General features: G+C 35.3%; 1 protein-coding gene across 2 annotated transcripts in view; it reads right to left on the bottom strand.

Moving 5' to 3' along the window:
• Positions 1-23,274, bottom strand: part of PCLO (piccolo presynaptic cytomatrix protein) — a 304,808-nt gene that overhangs the window by 64,211 nt on the left and 217,323 nt on the right. For both annotated transcript variants that reach the window (XM_072965118.1, XM_072965119.1), the window contains exons 11-13: positions 4,579-4,687; positions 3,976-4,043; positions 2,711-2,925 (exon numbers count right to left, since the gene is read on the bottom strand). In XM_072965118.1, the coding sequence (XP_072821219.1) occupies positions 2,711-2,925; positions 3,976-4,043; positions 4,579-4,687 (392 nt within the window). The remainder of the gene's footprint in view (positions 1-2,710; positions 2,926-3,975; positions 4,044-4,578; positions 4,688-23,274) is intronic.

Below are 23,274 nucleotides of genomic sequence, written 5' to 3'. Positions count from 1 at the left end.
TACAATACCTGTTTCATCTTCTAATCATTACCAAAAAAAACTTCATTAGCCTATTACAAAAAATAAATCAAATTCTGTACCCCCACAATGTTACAGAAACTCCCAGGTGCCCCTGATATTTTAACTGACAATATTTATTTTGTTACTGTTCTGTGCAAGCTGCTCTTCTACGCGCTTAGGGAGCTATAAAGAAAATAAGAAATGGTTCTTGGTTCTTCATGAGTGAGAAGCTCATTTGGGAGGATAAAATAAGCAAACAAGGAACTATAATGAAGATACAAATTGTCTTAAGGGATACATAAAGCATCTGGCACTTTGGAGGGAGGAGGGGGGAAGGAAAGATAACTCCTGACTTTAAGGAACGGTTAGAATATGGAAAGACGTCATGCAGGGAGGCTTCCTGTCATCCTCATTTCATTTTTGCTTATCACTGGCTCTTCATTTTCTGCAGACTGTAAAGGTCAGGCAAGTTCTTCTAATTTACAGTCATCTAGGCTTCTCCTTTACTTCTTGCCCCTCTGTCTTTTGTATACCTATGTTTGAGGCATGCAATTTTCTGTTTCTGAGATTTTTTTCCATGTTGCACTCTCTCCTTGGGATGTTGGTTTTTTTTCCCCTTTGCCAAATCGGTCCATTGGCAAAATGCCAGCTTTCCTAACCCTACTCTCCTAAGTGAACTCACTTCTTAATGACCACCAACATCATACCTTCACTGAATTTGTCTACGTATCACTCTTCATCTGTACTTAGATCAGCACTCTCCCACTTGAAGGGGCATCACACTCACTTGGAGAACTTATTCAAACCCAGTTTGCTTGGTCCCATCCCTGGAGTTTCTGATTCAGAAGGCCTAGCATGGGATCAAGAATTTGCATTTGTAACGAGTTCCCAGATGATGCTGATGCTGTTGGACTGGGATCATGTATAAGAGCCACTGGTCTGCATAGTACGCAGGTAAGGATTTTACCCATCTTTGTGTCTTAGGTACCAGTTATGACCCTTGACACTGAGGTGGCATTTAAAAATGTCTGTGGAAAGTAGGAATGAGTTTAAAACCTCATAAACAGATTACTTATTAGCAAGACTATTGTAAAGATCTGACAACAATATGCTTACTGTGATAATCTTCCCAGGAAAACCACTGACCGGGCCCTTTCAAGAATGAGCAGGACAGGGCCCCAGGTTCAGGTAGGAAAGCTGACACTCCAGGTAGCAGGGATACATTTTAAACAGGATAGTGACCCAATCAGATCACTGTGCCCAGATCAGATGGCTGGAGGCTAGTTTAAGAGGGAGGAAGAGAGACTGGTGGGTGGAGTTACCAGCAGTGAGTACAATAATGCTGGGAAAAAAAGAATGATGCTTTGCTGAAGGAAACTGGCAAATTCAGGGAAGATGAAAATTGTCAGAGACTAATTAGAAAATTAGAATTCACAGGATTAGGACTCAGTGAATGAAGAGAAAAGAAGAGGCTTTTACATTTTTACTTAATTTTCTGGGAAGATGATGATGTCAATTGCTGAATGAAAACACGTCAAAATACCTAGATGACAGACTTGCAGAACTATAATGTGAAAACTCTGCTAGCCAGTCTGTTATGTCTTCAGGTCTTCTGTGTGGAGATATCAAGAAAGGAATTAGAAATATTAGCCTGTAACTCAAGGAGACTCCATGTCTCCTGATTCTTCAAAGCTAACACATAACTGCATGTGGTAAAACATAGTTGCGGTAAAATTCATTTTGAAATTGAGCGTAACTATCCTTGAAATTATTCCTCATGAAATCTTACCATATTTAGCTTGAAACAAGTCATTTTATGATGCTGTGATTAGGATCACCCTATTATTCTTTTTTGTTTCTGAATAAAAGGGATTTTTGGTGACATCGGCTATATTTTTATAATTAATAAAAAAATTGTTTTCTGAAGACCAGTCAATTTATTCATGCATAGCCTGTCCTTCCTATATATCTCACTACATAAAGAAAAATATTTATTTGAGTTTAAATAAAAAAATACTTGTTCTAATATATTTATCAACCATGAGGATAGTTTATTAGTAACCAAATTTATGAGGGAAAAGTTACAAATTGTCTACATTTTCATCTGATTTTATAAGGTTAAAAATTAATTCATGTTTTCTTTTAATTCCCCAGTAAATCTGAAATAAAAATATTAGAAACATCTGTTCCAAATGAAGATGTGCACCAAGAGAAAATTTATTAGTATGGAATTAAGACTAAATTTCAAAATGACAATACTGTGTTACTAGCTTTCCTTGTTTCTTGTTGTCCTAAATTCTCTGCATTTCTGCATTCTTTTTACCTTTTACTTCAGTGAAAAAAATCTAATGTAATGTATATCTTGTCTTTCCAAAAAGATAAAGATATATTTCACATACAAAGAGGCTCAGATTTATGCAACAACAAAGAAAAAGGACACGAAGCATCAGCCAGAGTTTTCAAGTGCCCCATAACAATAACTGCTAAAATATTTTAAGAGATGTAGAAATACATACACCATTTTGATACATCTTGATCAGTTACATATCGAGAAAAGGAAAAACATGTTTTTTGTTGTTGTTGTTTTGGTAAATCATTAGGAAAGAAGAAATCACATCAAAAACACCCTAAACAATGCTATTGTATTTATTTCCTAGTCTGAACGAGGAACAGAGAATGTCACCAGGAGGTGACAGTGAACACTCCTCACCTTGCTGCTGCTGTGTTTCTTTCTGCTCACTGACGGTGACCCTGGCTGTCCGGGGCTGGGAACAGAACTGGATCCTGCTGACGTAGGACCCGAATGAACGTGAGATCCTTTTTCAACGACGGACGACAGAACCAGGGGTGACTGCTGTAGCGAAACCTTCTGGAGCTCTGCTGCCAGCTGTTTAGGATCCACCCCTGGGGACTTCGCTTTATCCACTACAACAAAACGAAAAGGCTTCACATAGTCTCAGTGTCACAGGTACTCAATAGCATGGAATTTATCTGAGTTCTAGCTGACAAAGTCAAAATGTTAGTTACACAACAAGCTCAAAAGAATAAATGCAATTGTATCTTAAGTATCTATTTCTAAAGTCTAGAAGGTGCAGAGAAGAGTGAAAGAATGCTGAATTACAGAAGAATATCGAGGTTCCTATTATATCTTCAGAAAAACGTTTTTTTTTAACAGTTTACATACAGAACTGTATATGTGATAAAATATTCTATTTTATTCACTGGAATTCAATTTGTGTAATGGGCTGCTTTTCCTTCTTGAAATGTTACATATCTATTTCTTTACAGGGGAAATTTCAAAGAGTATGTTTATATTTACAGATGTATGAACATTTCTACAGGTCTTGGTTTGTTCTGTTTAGTGCAGTTAACCCAGACTCTTAGAAATGCTGGCAATAGCATATACAGTGCTCAATAAATACTTCGTGAACAAAAGAATAGTGATATTTTTAATCTTGTAAGTGATCTAAATTCATAGACTATATTTGTTATCTAAGAAAGAATTAAATCTACTTCATCATGTACTTATGAAATTGCACACTGATTTTAATTTATTATTAAAAAGGTAACCAAAAGGTTCAGGTTATAAGTGTCCCAAAACCCAGTTATGCTAAAAAGAACCTAGTAGTATCTAACAATTATTTAGGGCCCAAAATAAATAGCTCAATGGATTACTTTCATGTAATAAATTGATTTTTAAAGAATTAAAAATGTGAACTCACAGAGCAAAAATTTCATATGAATTTCTTTAATGGGTCTAATATATAAATATGTGTTTCCCTAGAATGCTAAATAAGCAGCTACAATGCTTTTCATTTTCTTTATGATTAAATAAATACATAAACACCTATCTGTCTATAAATTTATTTTGCCTGTGTCTGCATTTATGTCTGTATCTTCATCCACAGCTACATGTGCCTCTATAACTACTTCTGCATCTTTATCCACATTTGGAAGCAAACTGCTTTCACCTACCAGCTTTTGGTGGTTCATGAAGTTCTAGGTGCTGGGGATTTTCAGAATCGGATAGCATATTGAGGTCCCTAAAAATTAAAACAAAAACAAATTAAGAAAGCAACTGAGGAAACCTGAGACAAAGGTCCTTTTCCCCAACTACTCTGATTATTTTTTTTTTCAGTAGGTAAATGAGAAGTGGTTAATGATAAAAAGCAATTTCAAAGCATGCTCACCCTTCTAACCAAATATATATCTGCAATGCTGTTAAAAGTCAGCTGATAAAAATGATTATTTAAGGTGAAATCTTTATAGATTAAATATAAGTTCATTTTGATATACTGCACACATCCATGAAATCTAAATGGGTTCAGACTTTCATTTAAATGATGCATGTTCCAATAAAAGCATGAAAGGGGACATAATCAGAAAGAAAATTAGCTGAATTCCTTCTATGCTTTAGACTTTGAATCCGAACACAAGAAATCTATAAAACTTGTATTCACTCTATTTTCTAATTACGAGAAATCTTGCTGACTGGCAAAGGTTCCACCTTAACAATTTTAAATTAAAAGAGCCATGAATAGCCAAAAAATGGAAACAAAAAGATGGGGAAAAACTCACAGTCTTACACATATTTCTGCTTCCCCACTTTGCTGACTAATGATACTCTGCACTTCTTCATATGTTTTAGAAGTTAAAGGAACTCCATTCCATTCCAACACTTGCATGCCTAAAAAGACAAATTCACGTATAAAATAAAAAGGTGTGCTATGTCTCATCTGGGTCCACAGGGCATAGAAGACATTGCTTTGCATTTAAAAACCAACTCAGCACACCATTTCAGAGTACATCAATTCAAAGTGTTCTGGAAAATTGATATCAAAACCATAAGGGGTTTGATTTCATCAACTTACCTGACCGTATAAAATGTATCTAACATGCAAAACGTTGCTATTGAAAATCTATTAAATATTCTTAAACACATGCATTTTGTTCACATTGCTATAAAGGAAACATTCTTGACCATATATTGCTTAAATGAATTCTGGGTGGGAAGATAATAATAATTGCAACCACCAAAAACTATAATTTTTCCATGGAGAACAAGCAACTGGAAGAGTGTAAACTTCCGTTCTCTTATGGAATAGGAGTGGTAGAAAAAAGTCATTGGGATTTTATTGTGAAGCTCCTTTTAAGAAGTTGTTATAGTTTCAACTTTGCTCTGATAAAACTTTGCTCAGATGAAAAAGATTTCCATGTTGGGTCTTTTTCGTCACTGCATGCAAGACATTCCTGAGTAGAAGAAGCAGGAATGTCACGCAGAGGGCAGCCTCATGGGTGTGTGTGGTCTGTACAGTAGGATGTCCTGTGCTCAGAAGGGCCTCGTCTTTCGTTTAATGCTTTACTGCTGCCATTTTGAAATTCTTAACACTGTTTGAACAAAGAGTCCTACATTTTCATTTTGCACTGGGTCCCATAAATTATGTTGCTTGACTGGTTACAAGGAATTTCATCTTTCTTCTCTTTATAGGAAGATAATTTTCATACCAAAAAAGCAGTAACATAATTAAGATTTAAACATTTTACATTCAGTTTCTTTGGTCCATTTTATACGAGCCGTCAAGTAATTTTAGGTGCATATTTGGCACAAATTGCAAGGTCCTAATATGTGGCTACGTGAGCTAGATAGAAATTAGATGAAACCATCCGAAGTTATAGTGCCCAGATATTTGTGAATGCTATCAGATTTACCTGAGAAAAAATAGCTGTATGCCAGGACTAAGTTATAATTTAAATAAAAAAAATACTCGTTGAACAATTAGGTTTTCAATGAGCTTCACAGATGCCTATGTGAAATTCCCTATTGCTCACTATTGGCTTCCATGGGAAATTCTAAATATGGCATGATTGAGTCTTTAAAAGTTTTCAGTGAGTTTGATATACATTGAAAACCATATTACCAGCTGCAAACAAGTAGGGGAAAGTCTTTTACAATGTGAAATGGCAAAAGAAGTCCATAAAAATGCCCACAATAACACAAAAAAGAATGACTTTTCTAAAACTTACTCCAAGAAAACGTTATCTTCAGAAGGGCCTTAGGTTTATTTTGACAATCTCAGGCTGTTGTACACATAAAATGAGAAAATTACATAAAAGATGGTGATAACATCACTAAAGAAAAACAGCACTGAAAGAGGAAAAGGTCACTGAAAAATATATTTTTTTAGTCACAAGAAAGAATACATTGATGAACAGAAGATTCTGAATTGAAACAAATTAATGGTGTTATAACCCAGAAATTGCATTGTCACTTTTCTGCAGGAACGTACTCTATGAAAAGAAATAGCTACATAATCTTCATGCTGCTTCTGTTGAATTTCCCTGTTCATTTTTCATGTTTTAAAATAAACAGGCAAGTTTATAAAACTTAATTATCCAGTGAAATGAAAAATACTCCTAGCCCTTAAAAAAAGGAAACCTATTTAGAATCGTTAATAAAATCGATAGAAAAAATACACAGATGACTAAGATCTCACCAAGATATATACCTGAGGTCATGAACCATATGATTTGCTCTGTCCCAAGATACACCAGCTGAACTTCTTTTCCCCTTACTTGGTTTCCCACTAGCATCAGTGCAATATTGCAGTTCAAAAGATTTTGCCAGTTTTCTTACTCTTTTATTATTGGTTCCAATGGTGAGCATCAGATACTATAGGAAATGTGACTGACTACTCGAACATAGTCATTTAATAACAACTTCCTCTTCCACTGCCTCCCCTACTTTCCTCAAATGCTAGAGGAGCCATACTAAAATAACCAAGTGAACGTGCAAATTACTCCTTATGGTAATTAGTAAGATGGTCTGAATAGTTGTGAGAATTAAGTATGATTTGTTTTCAGATATGATATTTTTGAAAATACATTAATTGTAAATTCCTATAAACTATTTTAAATTGCATGCAAAAATTGTTTGAAGGTACTACATATAAGTTCACTAAAGTAGTGTTTTATCATTTAATTGATTTAACTGTTAAGTGTATTCAATTTTAAGGAAACTTTTTACACTGACTTTGGTTTAGAAATAATTTCCGGAAGGTAGTGAACACATGAATGGTTATAGCTGTTGGTTAGCATTATAAGCAAATACATTTCTTTATATTTAAATTACATCAACATGTATGTTAACCAAATTGGTCAAATTTGAGATTGTACAGATGATACTTCAATTATATCCCCAGAAAGTGCCTATTCTATTACTCAGCCATAAAAACGAATGAAATACTGCCATTTGCAACAGCATGGGTGGACTGAGAAATTATAATACTAAGTCATACAAAGACAGACAAATATTATATGGTATCACTTATATGTGTAATGAAAAAACAATAATACAAAGCAATCTATTTACAAAACAGAAACAGATAGACAAAGAACATGAACTTACAGTTACCAAAGGGAAAACGGGAGGGGAGGGAACAAATTAGGAGTACAGGATTAACAGACATACACTGTTTTATATAAAACAGATAAACAACAGATTTGCTGTATAACAAAGGGAGCTATCTTCAATATCCTGTAATAGCCTATAATGGAAAAGAATCTGAAAAAGTATATATATATACACACACACATATCTATACACCCATATATATGAATTACTTTGCTATACATCTGAAACTAACACAATATGAAAATCAACTATAGTTCAATTAAAAAATTTTTTAAAATGCCTATTCTAATAACTTCTAATAGGTAAACTAAGATACTCTGAATTTTTTGAAAGTGCAACAGTAATGAAAGAATTTACTACTCAAAATCTTACACTTAACAGGTTATTAAAAACTGAAAAATAGACACAATCAAGTAATTTTGGAATTAAAAATTCGATCAATATATTCTCGTGTGTGCTTTTATAACTTTTGGGATTACTTAATTTTGTATGCCCCTCAAACTGGCAAAAACTATTCTTATCTTTATAATACACAATTTCCTGTATGTTATTTCTTTGTCTGTATTTAATATTTATCATTACTTCAAAAACATCGTATGGATTAAAATTATTGCATTAATAGTCAAAATCTTAGAGGTTAATGTATATCTAAACATATATCACCCAAAAGCTCATGACTTTTATTTATTTATTCCACAAATATTTATGGGGCAGGCACTACACAATTCATCACCCTTGTGATGATCACTGTCTTTGTGTCTTATATTTTATGCTGTTGTAAAAATTAATAAAAATTATACTCTACTAGAAAAAACAGAACTATCTCGGTGATTTGTAAAATGAAGACGATTCCCAGAGAAGGAAATGCACGAGTGTTAGAAACACACGAAGAAATGCCCAGACTCATTAGTGATGAGAGAGTGCAAATGAAGCAAAAATGATGGATCACTTAACTCTCATCATATTGAAAAATGTTTGAAAGCCAGAAACTGTGTTGACCAGGACATGGGATTAGGGGTCCTTGACGTCAAAGGAGATTCTACTTGCTAGGAAGTTGTTCAGCTTTATCCCCACTCTATGATGAAAGAATATGATGACTATGTCAGGATGAAAAAATAAAACTGCTTGTTTACACTTTATAACCATGTAATTATTTAAAAAGGAATGCAGGTAAGTGCAACCACTCTGGAGCACAATTCGGCAGAACGTTGTTAAATTAAGCACATGTACATATATCCTCTGACCCAGAAATCTTCTTCATGAATATCTACTTGTGGGGAGGTGGCAGTATCAGGAGAAATGGGCAATGAGAGTGTACGAAATGCTCACGATGGAAACACGTAGCAGAGTTTTAGGAAAGATACCACACCAAGTGTTAACACCAAAGGGTGGCTCCATCCTAAAATCATTTGCCAAGTGAAAACAAGTGAGAAGCAGAATCTGATCTTTAGGGCAATAACATTTATGTACATTAAAATGATATTCACACTAATGGACATTATATATTTTACAAATAAATAATAGACATTACATAAATTATAATGGTGGCTCATGGAGGGAAGAATGGAATAGGAAAGGAAAATGAGATGAAAGAACATGAATGAATCAACAAACAAACAAAAACCACTTGCACACACAGGAGGGGACCTTACAGGAATCAATGGGGCTATTAGGCTGATATGAATTTCATTTTACAGAAAATGGGAGCCTGAATTGCTAAAAAAGACTACAATAAAATACTATAGTTTATTTTACCCAATAATTCTACAATTCTAATAATGCTTTCAAATATAAGAGAAAGACTGAGAGAGAGAGGCTGATATTTAGCATTTAGAAATTAAAATTAGTCCATTTTTCAAAAAGGAACACATGCACTATTCTCAGAGAGACAAATATTTTTTTTTCTCAGAAATGTGTTTTATGAACCAACACACTGCTGATAGTTAACTGTTGATACTTTCTCTCTTCCATAATCAGACATGTTCACATTTAGCTTGGTTACTTCCTAGCTGCTGTGACATCCCGCAAGCTGATTAATCCACTGTCCTCGGCTTCCTCAAGGGAGAATATACTCGCTAGATCACCGTTTTAGGTGATTTCCACTCTATGATGTGGAAAACACTAAGACTATGACAGAATGAAAAGTGAAACAGCTGCATGTTTACAATTTATGAAAATGCAATCTTTGAGCTGCAGGTGTATATGAAGAAATTAACAAGTATTTTAGAGTTCTGAATTTTCCACATTGTTTTACATTATTTTCCTTATCGACCACTTTTCTTTCCATATATACTAAAACTTTCAAACACAGGAATCATGCCATCTGTTTTTCCTTTTTCTGCATCCCCTGTATTTTCTCTCACTGCCCTGAGTGGCAGCAGTTCAGGAACTTCAGCTGGTCCTGGCTCCCCAGGGCTCCATGGCATTACCCTGCCTAGTGATCTTATCCGGGCACTGCTACATTTGATTCTGGATTGGATAACTCAGGGGATGGAACATCCAATCTGCTGTCTGAATCTAAATTTGGTTTAAATATATGCCAAGCGGACAAAGTACCTAGTGCTAAAGCCACTTAAATTCAAAGCTGCTTTCAATCTAGAATACCAAATTTTGCTCTATTAAAATAGACATTTTCAAAATATGTGATTTGTCACAACTTCCTCTTTTCATAGTATAAAGATAACAGAATTAACCTCAGGAGAATTTTTCATGTAAATTTTATAAATGCATATTCTTCCAAATTTCAGTAGTACATACATAGATTTGAGGTAATTTTCTTTTTTTTTTTTTGCTTGTGTTTTACAGTGAGTAAATGCAAGCCTCATGTAAATGAAAATTGTTAAGCACATGTATATGCTGTGAGAACACATTCTATTTCCATCCTTGGGCGGGACTATTGACGAGAATGATTTAGAGCAATGTTTCACAGCTTGGATATATTTTAAAATAGCTCAAAATTAGAGAAGTAAAATGCTTGTATTTGAAACTGTCATTAATTTGGGCTGAGATCTTGAGCATTTCATTTTCCATGTTTCTTCCTTCACTCATACTTTTTATGAACAAGCAACTTAAATCAGCAAAGTATATTAAACTAGTACAACCACTATGGAAAACAGTGTGGGGGTTCCTCAAAAAGTAAAGATGAGAACTATCATATGATCCAGCTATTCCACTTTAGGGTGGTTATCTGAAAAACAAAAAAACACTAATTCAAAGAGACAGATGCACCCCTATGTTCACTGCAGCGTTATTTATAATGGTCGGTACATGGAAACATCCTAAGTATCTGTCAATGGATGAATGGATAAAGAAGATGTGGTATATCTCTGTCTGCATCTATACCCACAATGGAATAGTGCTGAGACATAAAAATGAAATCCTGCCATTTGCAACAATGTGAATGGACCTTGAAGGCATTATGCTAAGTGAAACAAGTCAGAAAGAGAATGACAAATACTGTACAATTTCATTCATATGTGCAAGTAAAAACAAAGAACAAACAAAATAAAACCACAGGCCGAAGAAAACCAACTCACAGATACAGAATACAGATTAGTGGTCACCAGAAAGGAAGGGGTTTGGGGGGCAGGTGGGTGAAAAGGGTGAAGGGGTAAACTGTATGGTGATGGATGTATTGTACACCTGAAACGTTTTAAAAATCAGCAAAGAAAAAATCAGCAAAGTCTGGCCTGTATGTATAAATTCTCAAATGAAATTAATTTACATATTATAAATTATCACATTTTGAATAGAAAAAAGCTAACAAATATCGATATCTACTGCTGAGCTGTTTGAGCTTACCTATACTTTTTTTTTCTAAGTCTGAGTCCACCGAAAGTATTTAGAGTTAATGACTCCTACACTTACAGATGCAAAACGGATTTCACTCTGTCCATAAAGAAATTGTAAAGAAAACAGATGATCACATATTTTGTACTAGTGATGGTCAGTAATAAAAAGCTCATTGAAGGAGGATTACATGAGTCAAATGTCTTGTAAAAGCACGTCACAACTATTTTCACAGATTTATAAAGCAAGCAAGATTCTTGTAGATGTGCTAGCTGTAGTCTTTCATACAATATATTGGAGAAGAGAAACATGAAGTGACATGACTTTTCTAAGATTACACACATGAATTATGAAAAACTTCCATACACAAACACACCCCCACTTGATTATAAGAAGTTTCTTTGATTAAAAGGAATAAAATTAGACCCATTTCACTTGTTTTAATAGCACCAAGAAGGACTTTTCTTTTTTACAAAGTTATTTTGACCACTGTTTTTCATTTTATCTTTACAGCGATTCAGTAAAATAGGTAGAGTAAATATAGCTACTCCTATTTTTAAAGCTCTGAAATTTGTTTTAGAAATCATACTGAGTGGCAGTTCAAAAAGCCAGGTCTCCTGATTTCTCAACTAAGTTCAAGAATAAGGGTTTCATTTCTGTTTAAAAGACACATAATATCTAATTATAAAATTTTGGCTTTTTTTATAGCTAACATCTTAGGTTTATGTGTAAGATCAATATAAATAGATGCATTTAATTATGATAAAACTAACCATGAGTCATGAGTTCATGACTATTTAGTGAGTGTGTGTCAAAGAGAGGACTAGATTCTGGGTCACTCCCACTAATCAGCTACGATTTCTGACATGATTTCCCCGCTCTAAGGGGTGTGAACACCATGAACACATGTTCACAGAAGGGAGACAGGATCGTGGCTCCAATCTTGAGCTGAGAAAGGGGAGCTGGAATAGATGAAGATGAATTTGAACAGGTTGGCATAAGTTATGAAAGGCCTGGGAGGTCACACTGAATTTGGGCTTAATTTATTTGACAATATAAGACATGAGAGGAAAGGCTTCCTTTAATCAAATTGTCATTTTAATAAAAGTCTGCGGTTTAGAGAGGGCCTACACCTTTCTTCCCTTCTGTCAGCAGGTTGGTGCCAGCCTCTCTTACGTTTTCTCTTGTACAGACTTCTATTGTTACACTCAGCAAATTTTATTTATTTGTGTAATTGTCTCCACTGCTAGACTGTGAATTACTACGTCCACAGTACGTGTGTTTTCTGAATGAATGAATGAAAGCAGAGACAGCCTGGCAGCCGAAGACTGGTAAAGAAGACAGGAATTCAAAACAGCCACCAATGATACATTTTAACATTTAATATACTTTTCAGAAAATACTGTCAAGATGAAAAAAATGGGATTGCTGAGAACTGGTTATTTGAATCAGTCTAATATTTAAATCCACTTTTTCACAATTCATTACTGCAAACTGTCTAAGCACTATAAAATATTGAGAGATTTTATTCATTTTTGTTCCTCCCAAATACTTCAGGTGATATTGGCAGACACATAATTTTCATAACCAGTGATTTTCCATCAGAAACGTTAAAAGCTGTGGCTCTTGGTGAGATGCACATTACAAATGACAGGAAAAAAAAATTTTACCTGACACCTGTAGAACCACACAAATATATATTTAAGTTATATGACTTCTCTTAAAGCAAGGATATTTGTTGTATGAATTGAAATAAGATTTAAGACTTGAATGTTAAATGCTCTGTAGTTTTGTTGTATTACATAAGGATTTAAGTTTAAAAAAACGGTGGAGTGCCTTTTGGCCTACTGAATTTAAATACTATGTACGGGAATAAACAAGCATAGTGTGGTCATTCATTGAGCTGAAACTATATACATGTATTAATATTTATATATATATAATATCATTATCACCTCATCCCCTGTTCCCAGCTTGGTCTGAACAGCCACATTTCATGCCTGGATTATTCTGATAGCCTCCTAACTGCTCTCCTTCATTCTTTACTCCTTCAAACTATTCTCTTTACAGCAGTCAGAGTGATTTTATTTAAACGTCATTCAGCTTGTGTCGGCCCAGTGGCTTCTCATCTGACATTAATAGAAGCTGAAGTCCTTACAATGACCTACAAGATTACTCTCTTACCTCTGTTACTTCTCTGACCGCAGCTCCTGCTCTCCTCTCTCGCGCGTGCTCGCTCTGTGCCAAATACACTGGCCTCCTTCCTGTCTTACTGCTCCCGGCACCACCGGGCACACTCTTGCTCTGAGCCTCTGCCTTCTGCATCCCTCTGCCAATAATACCGATAACTCCCGGCTCATTCTTTCCTCTTCTTGGCGGCTTTCCTCAATTTCTGCCTTCTTAGTGAGACCCTCCCTGATCATCTCATCTCCAACTGCAACCCCACCCTCCTATCTGCCATATCCTTGCTCCTTGTGAATTTTTCTCCTTGTAAATTTTTAATATTTAATTTTTAAATATGTTGTTATTTTCTGTCTCACCTACTAAAATGTGTGGTCCACGTCTTCTCCCTTTGTATCCCACAGGACCAAGAGCGACCGCTCCACCGCTCCACAGTACATGTACTAATCTACATGCTGGCACTCAGAAAACCCAAGCACCGTATCTGACAGTAACGGGGATCTTGTAAGGACTGGAGAGTGAAAGAAAACAAACTAGCCTAAGAGAAAATAAAAGCAACTTTATTTCTTCCAACACTCTCAGTGTAACTTACTACACCTAAGAAAAATCTCTAATCTGAATTTTTTAAGCGCTGATGTGAAAAGCTGCATTCCCAGAGAACATTCTTTCTGCATCAGCACTTGTCACTACATCTGGAAAACTGGTACTCCATCACTACAAGCAAACACAATAGGTCAATTTTAAAAATTAACAAATCAAATAGAGAAAACCCTAAAAAGATCTGCTTCAGTTCCTGAGCAGTCCTTTGCCCTTAGAAGCTTACAGTCTGTTCTTAGAAACTGTCTGAAAGCCACTTGGAATTCTTTGGGATGGGAGGAGGCATCTCTGTAAGCCCCATTTAGTTATGCACTGGTTCTAACAGAAGCTTGCAGAATCAACCACCGTATTCTGCATTTCTGTATTTCTCTTACTGAAACTAGAAGAAAATATACATCATTACAACAGTCACTCAATAATGGGTTTTCTTTCTTTAAAGGTATCTTTCTCCTGGATATTCAGATTTGTTTTATATTTTTATTCATTTAGACCCTGAGTAAACTCTTCCTCCACAGTAAGTATCCTCTATCCACTGCCTTTAGGCTGTAGAAACCTTGAAAGCAACATAGAATTAAATCATTCTACATCATTTTAGGATATCTGTAGAGTGGTTACTGAATAAATGTTCTGATCCTTTGCATTCCTCACTATTTTCAATATTCCTAATATTCTCACTTCTCCTCCTTCACAACAACTTTCTTCCTGAACTCCCTTTTCATCACCTTCATCTTCCTTGTCAGTATATTGCTACTACATACCACTAGATTCTTACAATTCTGAAGTAAGTACCTCAATTTTCTTCCCCCCAAAAAGAAACATCTCACTCAACGATGAATTCAAGTATTCTAAGGTCTGAAGTTTGCGTAATTTTAAGAAAAAAGAGAAAATTATGAATACAAAATCAGTGCAAGTGAACACTTGTTAAAAGGAGAAAAGAAATCACAATAAATGATGAATATTAAATAGCTGACAAATGCCACAAACATCACATGTGTTTTTTCAACTTCCTGGAGGCTTGTAAGGGGCCTGTACAAGTGAGGAGGAGCCCTGAGACTGAGCTGTCATGATTTATCTATTCTGATCTCATTCCTTCTTTCTCTCCATGTAATTAGTCTCACTTTCCTAATTCTAGTGCTAGCATTTCCATTTTATGTATAACACGTCCACCTTATCATAGCACACATTTTGCTTCCTCTTTCCAAATCTTTGACCCTGTGATTCTTCACCAGCTTCAATCTCTCCCCTACATCTCTTCAACAGATAGAGCGTCTCACAAGTTTGCATTATACAGGGGTTTGGGGAGGATTCCTTACACTTGATGCTGAAGATCCAGTGAGTCTCTGTGATGTGTGAACAGCCACACACAAAAGGAGCTGATGAGAAAGACTGGTCCACATGCTGGGAGCCAGACACCTGACACCTACTCCACCATTCTGTTCGTGAACAAGATATGCTTTCAGTGATTAACAGACCATGAAAGTTACATAAACAGATATTAATTGCATGCATGTCCGTAGACTTTAATCAGACATAAGATTAACAAACTGTTGAAAAGAAGAAAAACTGAGAAACCTTTTTAAAAGATTAGTTAAAACTATGGTGTTGCAGTTAGGAGGTAATCTACTCACATGAGACATAGTTTAACCACTTCAGGCGTTAAATTAAAAAAATTTTTTTTCAGGCCTGATATCTACAATGATATTCCATTTAGCAGATACCTTTAGCAGATTAACGCTCCCTTACAGGAAGCCTAAACTTTGTAAGATTAATTTGTCATCTATGAAATTTAATTTCGTCTATCCTTAACAAAATAGCTTCTATAGCTAGCATAATTCTTTAGACTTAACTATGCACAAAAAAATGCATCAGCTTCTTTCATTCTCACAGTTAACCTCTTTAAACCTCTTTCACGAAACTTCAACTTGTACAGATGAGATAAAAGGAGACAGAGAACATAAGCAACTTGCCTAAAGTCATGAAGATGCCATTAACTCAAGTCTTCTGACTTCAAGTTTCTGCTCTTCCCATTAGGAATATTCTAAATCCCTGCAGTTCAGAGCTCAGACCTGACCATGGCCAGTTATCCTACATATGTACAGATACAGGAAACACAGAGTTCAAGCTTAAATAGCAAATACTCTTCTTACCACCAAATATCTCCAAAGTAAGTACCATCTTTTCACTACTTATGTGAAACACTATGCTAAACACTATAGTAAATGTTTCTGATACATTATTTCTCAATCTGTTAACAATTTTGCAGCCACTATTATTATCTCAGTTTCCCAACGGAGAATAACAAGGTACTAAAAGTTATCCAGGCAATAAGTACGAGAGCTCAATCTAAATCCTGATGTGCCTGACTCCAAACTCATTCTCTTTATATATCGAAGATGCTTAAGTATTGGATGTTTGAAGATTTGGTATAACTATTAAAGAGAGAGTTCCACATCCTTGCTTCCAAAATAACCAGTCCGAGATCACACACACACACACACACACACACACAAAACGTAGCCTATTATGGCATGCTGATTAGACAAATCCAGAAATTTAGAAATAGAAACATGAAGCAGTATCACATGAACATACACATATATTTCAAGTTATACCATTTCTAGTGTTACGAGCAATCAAATTAGGATATGGAGTATTATACATACTAAAAGTGTGTAAAACAGGGCAATTATTTATTTTCTTGATGTCTCTATCAGCAATACTGGGATTCAAACATAAGTTCCTCTGATTAATTTCAAAATAAATGGCTAAAGAAGAGGAATATCATTCTTTGTCTTGGCAATATAGCTAATGAAATATCCAGAGAAGGAAAGTATGATTTCACTGTATTTCAACAATAATATATCACAACCTACCAGTCCATGGACCCACCATTTATGTATTTTTCTCCCCAGAAGAGAGTTCCTAAATATTTATTAGAAAATCTTCATATCAACAGGAAATGAGATCGTCTGCCATGTGTGCGTGACACACTGTTTTGCAGGAATTTTGGGAACTCTCATGCTAATGATCAATCTGCGTGTGGTAATCCCCCTGGAACAAGAACAAGGAAGCTCGCTCATCTTGGTCTCCAACCTTGACTCCTGTGCCATCTGTAACATATGCCAAAAAAGCATACGAAGAGACTTTCTTGCCTTGGAACATTCTCCTTTAAGTCGCACAGGAGGGTGTCCTCCAGTGATGCTACTGGAATGAGCTCTTTCATGACAGGGAATTCCAGAGGCCAACTGCTCAAATCCAAACCACCACTGGAAAAACAGCTAACCTTACCTCCATTCCTACCTCTGATTCTCAACCATAAATCCAACAACATTTTCTTGCCAGAAACCCTGTCAACTCATCTGTAAGAAGAGCTAGTGATTATCCTTCTAAATGCTTTGTATGGCTATTATCAGAAAAACTGAAAAGATTTTGTTCTAGGTTGTTGCCATGCTCTTAGTGTTGGCAACTTACTTTTTATAGGCAAAGTGGGTCAAGTATGAAAAATGCCCAAACTCTATAAACTGAAAATAGAGAAAAGGTCTTTGAGAATTTTATTTTGTTTAATTCACGTATTGTTTTACTCATAAATGTATCTAACATTAAAAAAAAAGAAGAAGAGCTAGCTAGCTGGGTCAATACTACCTGTGTGGAAACAAGTAGAAACTAAGAATTAGGAAATATCCACGAATTAGAATTTATGCCACAGGCACATTTCCTTGCACAACAGAAAATGGAAGAACTAAGATAAACTCATTTTTTTTTTAAAATAGGCCTAATCTAATGGCCTGGGAGAAGCTAATTTTCCTTACAGCTTTGGCTAAATCCATAAGCAAACACTGGATATCACTGGTTTTAACTTTTTGCTCTCCTATTCTATGTACCTATGGATTCATTAAGAAGTTTCTTGAAGCTACATTCAGATCTTAACACCATATTCCTATCTTAGCTCTAAACAGCTTTCCAAAATTTTTCCAAATTTGATTTTATTATCAATAATAAACATACAAGTTACCTTCAAGATGCTTTACTAATTTTCAGTTGGAAAATCCATCAATATAAATTAATAACTGTTATTGGTTCAACGGCTAAAAGGTATTTATTCTTATGGATTCATTGTACTCTTATGAAAATTGTTGAAATTTGAAAAGTATACTGCAGGTAATATAGTTCACAATTATGGTGTTGTGATACACAATACCTGAGGAAAAGTAATTTGAAGAATAAGTTCAAGAAAGTGATTACACCGAGCTGAGAACCAATGATATGCACATAAAGGATTAGATTTGGCCCCTTGTATTTCCTAAACAAACTTTTATTTTAGTTATGTTTTCTATTCTTCCTTTTCTGGAGACATTATATTATTATAAGTTAATATAAAATAATATAAACTTGTTAATAAGTTTAACAATTGCCATGTGTTAATTTTTTTTAATGTCCTAACTTACTGTATGATAGTGATTCAGAATACAATGATTAACTCTCTCAGAACAAAGGTCCAACACTGTGAACCCATTGAAGACTCAAATAGATAGACTCAATATAAAGGACATTTTTTCCAAATTAATCTATGCCTTCAATAAAATCATTATCAAATTTCAACAGAGATTTTCCTGGAAATTGACAAGCCAATTCCAGAATGTACATGCAAGATCAATGGTCAAGAATTGTCCCAAAAGGATTTTGAAGAAGAGCAATATGGCAGATTACCTACCATATGTCAGGACTTAAAGATATCATAATTAGAACAGTGTGCCAATGATGTAGGGACAGACAATTAGACTAGTAGGCTAAACAAAGATCTCATAAAAGACCCACACACGTATAAAAAATCAATATATGACAGACAGGGCTTTACAGATCAGTGGCTATAATGATATACTATTCAATGAATGGTGCACAGGCAACTGATTATCCATATTGATGGGAAAAAACCTAAAATTTCTACTCAGCCCATAGATGGAGTAAGAACAACTTTGTGGGAGCCCATGATTGGGTTAACAAATTGTAACAGATCCCAGCCACTTATCTCCTTAAAGAAGATGTGCTTAGTAACTGCCTTGAGGTTTTAGCAATGACCCAGGCTCCCGGCTATAAACGCTGGGCGAGCCTGCTGTTAGTCTTCTATCTCCAAAACAGCCTTGGGCTGGAATGGTAAACAACTTATAAAAAGCTGCAGACTCAGAGGTGAGAAGGCTGGTTAGCCAATGACGGACGGGTAAGGGGGCAACCTAAGACAGGCACAGGCGCCTGAGTCCAAGTTGTTAAGCAGCTGATTCTCGTATGTTCCGCCCTGATAAGCCGAAAGGCTCAACATGAACATGATTCACCAAAAAGGGTCTTCTGACCTTGAGCCAAACACCAACAATAAACAAAGCCTTTGAACTCACTGTGATCCCACCCAGTCCTTCCCTAGATTCCTGCATTCCTCCTTTGACTGTACTCAATAAATATGGGAGATTTGAGAGTCTCCTGGAGTTGGCTCCCTACTCCCTCTCGCTCTCTTGACTAATTTCCAGTCTTGAGTAATTCATTCCTTCTCGGTGGGACTTCTGCTGGCCTGAACCCACAACTGGTGACGAACCCTCACAACTTAATTCTACATCTATGAGGACATTGTATAAAGAGTAAGATTTTACAACATTTAGAAGAAAATATAGGCTAATATTTTAAGACTCAGGGCAAGAAAAACTTCCTGCACAACACAGAATATTCATAAAACTTAACAGAAACAAAATGATAAGCTGATTATGTTAAAATTACAACTTTTGGGGGAAAAAAAAGACACTAAAAATACAAGCCACATACTTGGAGAAGGTATTGACAGCCTACATACTAGTCAAACTATTATATCCATAATATATAAAGATTTCCTAAAATTCAATTTAAAATACATAAACAATCCAACTAAAGAATAAGCAAAAGAACAGGAAATCACAGGTGAGAAAAACCCAAGAGCTAACACGATAAACAAAATATTATCATGCTTAACATTACTGAAGGTAAGGTAAATGAAGAAAACAAGGGGATATTACTTCATGTTATATTTGAAAAAAAATGCAGAGAAAGCAGAACAAGGACACAAAGGAACAAGAACACTGATTGACTACTGGTGCACGTAAAAACAGGATAACACTTTGGAGAGCAATCTGGAAAAATCAACTACTGCTGAAAAAAACCACACAACATTCTCTGACATTATTTAAGAAGACAGTCATTATAAACCAGAAATTAAACTTGTAGAAGAAACTCTTGCACACGTGCATGATACTACTTAAAAAAATCATTATAGGATTGTTTGAAATAGTAAAAAAATAAAAAATACCTCATAAATAGACTAAATAAGCAGAGAATATGTAAAGTAAACTCCAGTAGAGACAAACAATAATATAATCCTTTCCTGTAGTTAAAATAAATAACGAGAACTACATGTCTCACTTCAGACAAATCTCATAAACTCGGCGACTAAAAAAAGTGGCAAAAACACAGTACAGTAAGATATCATTTACAGAAAATTTCATAAACAAGCAAAATGAGTCCTTACATAGTTTATGAATACTACACAAAACTGCAAAGAAAAGCAAACGAAGGCGCAACCTCTCCAGTTACGTCTGGTGGTTTGTCCCGCCGCAGTAAGGGAGGTCTGCGAGAGGAGAGGGGACTACAGGAGGCTTCAATTGATTTATAGGTATTTAACGCTCCTAAAAATATGAAAACAGGCAAAATGGTAAGAATTAAAGCAATATGGTCAGTCCGTGGTTGTTTGCTATATTGTCCTCCACAGTTTTTTAGGACACTCAGACATTTGTAGTGAAAATTACACGCCAGCGCCTGATTAAGTGTTAAGCTGCACACATTAAGCTGCAAATGCTGAGAAACTCCCCCTGCCCTACTCCCAACAGGGAAGGCAGAACAGAAGATGTGGGCTGAGCTGGGCATCTCAACAGATGAGGAATCTTATTAAGGCAAACTTAAAAAAAAAAAAAAGAAATTTGTATTTATTTATAGGTATAATGATTCATGGACTGATAACAAAGAAGCACCAATAGGATTTAAGGCAAACCTCTTAAAGCAATTTTCCTAACCGTGGAGGGGGTTCAGACTAGGGAAAATCACGTCCCCTTTCAATGAATTAAGAAGACATCAAATCCTGACTTTCTGTGGTTACCATGTAATGGAGACATTGAACTACTGAGCTGCTTCAGTAAAAACTTCCAAGATTGAGAGCAAAACCCACTCACCATTTAAGTGTGAATGAATCAGAAAGAGATGTGCCAGGCAGCAAACACTTCACATAGTACTTGCTATTTTGAGTTGAGATTTTTAACTTCTAATTTAAAACTCATCTGTTTTGGGCCCTCACCGGCTATCAACCACAGAGCCAACACAATGATTGGGAGATCCTGGGCTGAAGAAGACTCGCCAGTGGGAAAAATTCCCTCCTCACACTCTGTCACTGCATAGGGAGCAGGTGCTGCATTTCCAGACAGAGGAAGTTTTTCTCTGTCAGGAATAATCCAATCCCCACCCCTATTCTAGAGATCTGAATTTAAATCCAAAGCAAAGAAAAACTGACAGAAAAAGAAAGAAAGAAGTTTTATCAATTCATGAGCACTGAAGCTCACAGCTGTAAGAACATGTGCCCGGAGGAAATAGTTTGTTGTGCACATCTTCTCTGAAGAGATAATCAGAAGTCATACTACCACATATCCATGCTGTCTTAACTGCACATGGTCCTTTACAAATAACAGAGTGTATCATCTTATCTTGTATCGTTTTACTTGCTTCACACAACCTCCAGAGGAGTGGTATCTTAATGAGTACCAACTTTCGTAATTGAAAGGAATTCTTTATCACTCATTTCCACATATATTGCTTGACATTAGGCGCTTGTGTTGAGCACTGAATATGCAGGAAAAAAAAAAAAAAAGAACTCGGTGTCAAGGGACACAAGAGATAAAGGCACAAATGGTATGGAACACAAACACCTGAACCTGGTCTTTATAAGATAAAAAAAGAACAAAAACAAAATCTATGTTTTTAATGAGTTGTACTATAGACTCCCCAAACTGGGGACGGTTGGAACTTTGATCTGAGAAGACTATAAAGGAAGCATCTAATTTTGAGACTATTAATTAAAGCACTGATCATACTGAACTTTGTATTGATATTTAACATAAATAAGGTTTACAATCATTTATCTACGGATAGAGATCTAAAATGGAAGCGGCAAACTGTAAATACATATTCAAAGCCCATGAGTGTACTTTTAGATGCTCAAATTAGTTCAAAGAGAAGTAACAATATCAAAGACCAAAATGAGAAAATATTATACACTATTTAAAACCCCAATACTGCTGAGCACTTCACAGCTCCAACATTGTTGGTCTAAAATTGTTACCATTTTAATCTTAAAGCAAATAGCAAGAAAGGGCACTCTAGAAACTTAATTAGATTTGTAATTTAATCCCCAAGATCTTTTGTCTTCATTTTCTGAACAGAACAAAGATTGATCTTATGCATTAAAAAGAACAACAGATAGCAAAAGATCATTCTTTGTCCAGTATTTGTTTAAAGTTATTTAATAGATGTTCCTGGGAAATAAATGTTAAGATTTTGAAAGATCAGAATTCCTCAAGTACCTGATTGCCTGAGTTCTTTCAGAAAACCATTGTAGATTGTCATATAAGTAAAAGACTGGTTCAGAAAATTTTGATTAATGGAACACTCTCTAACTGCTTTTTTCATTTTAGGGGGTGGCACATAAGCTAATATTAGGAGTGTTTTAAAATGAATTTTTTGAATACAGCCTAATGATTTTGCAATAGAAATTATCACTAATTCTCAGCATTCTGCAGCATAAAATTCTCTCATATTATTTAAAAAGATATACAACTTTGTCCAGAAAGATTTTTCAAAAATGGCTGAATAAAAATAGTTTTTCAAACTAATAACCAGAGTAGGGATTCAGAAAGTATACTGGTGACATTTTTTTCTCCTCTGTTTAATGTTAGTTACAGAAGTGAGTACTTTCAGAACAGCACTTGGCTTATGAACATCAAAAAACCTACATCATTGATCAACATGTTTTAAATGCAAAAATTCAGAGAATAAAACTGGAGGAACTTTGAAAATACTCTTACTCTCCCCAAAACCAAAACAGGTAAGAGTCCATGCCATGGAAAACTGCAAGAGTGTTAACATCTCAGATCATGATGAGCCTGAAAGGCTTATTACAGTAAAAATGACCAAACTTGGAAAATACAGTAGACTCAGACAAACTGTTTGTGAACAACAGC

The sequence above is a fragment of the Vicugna pacos genome, chromosome 7, assembly GCF_048564905.1.
Source record: "Vicugna pacos chromosome 7, VicPac4, whole genome shotgun sequence".
NCBI lineage: Eukaryota > Metazoa > Chordata > Mammalia > Artiodactyla > Camelidae > Vicugna > Vicugna pacos.
This window is presented reverse-complemented; position numbering and strand designations above follow the sequence as displayed.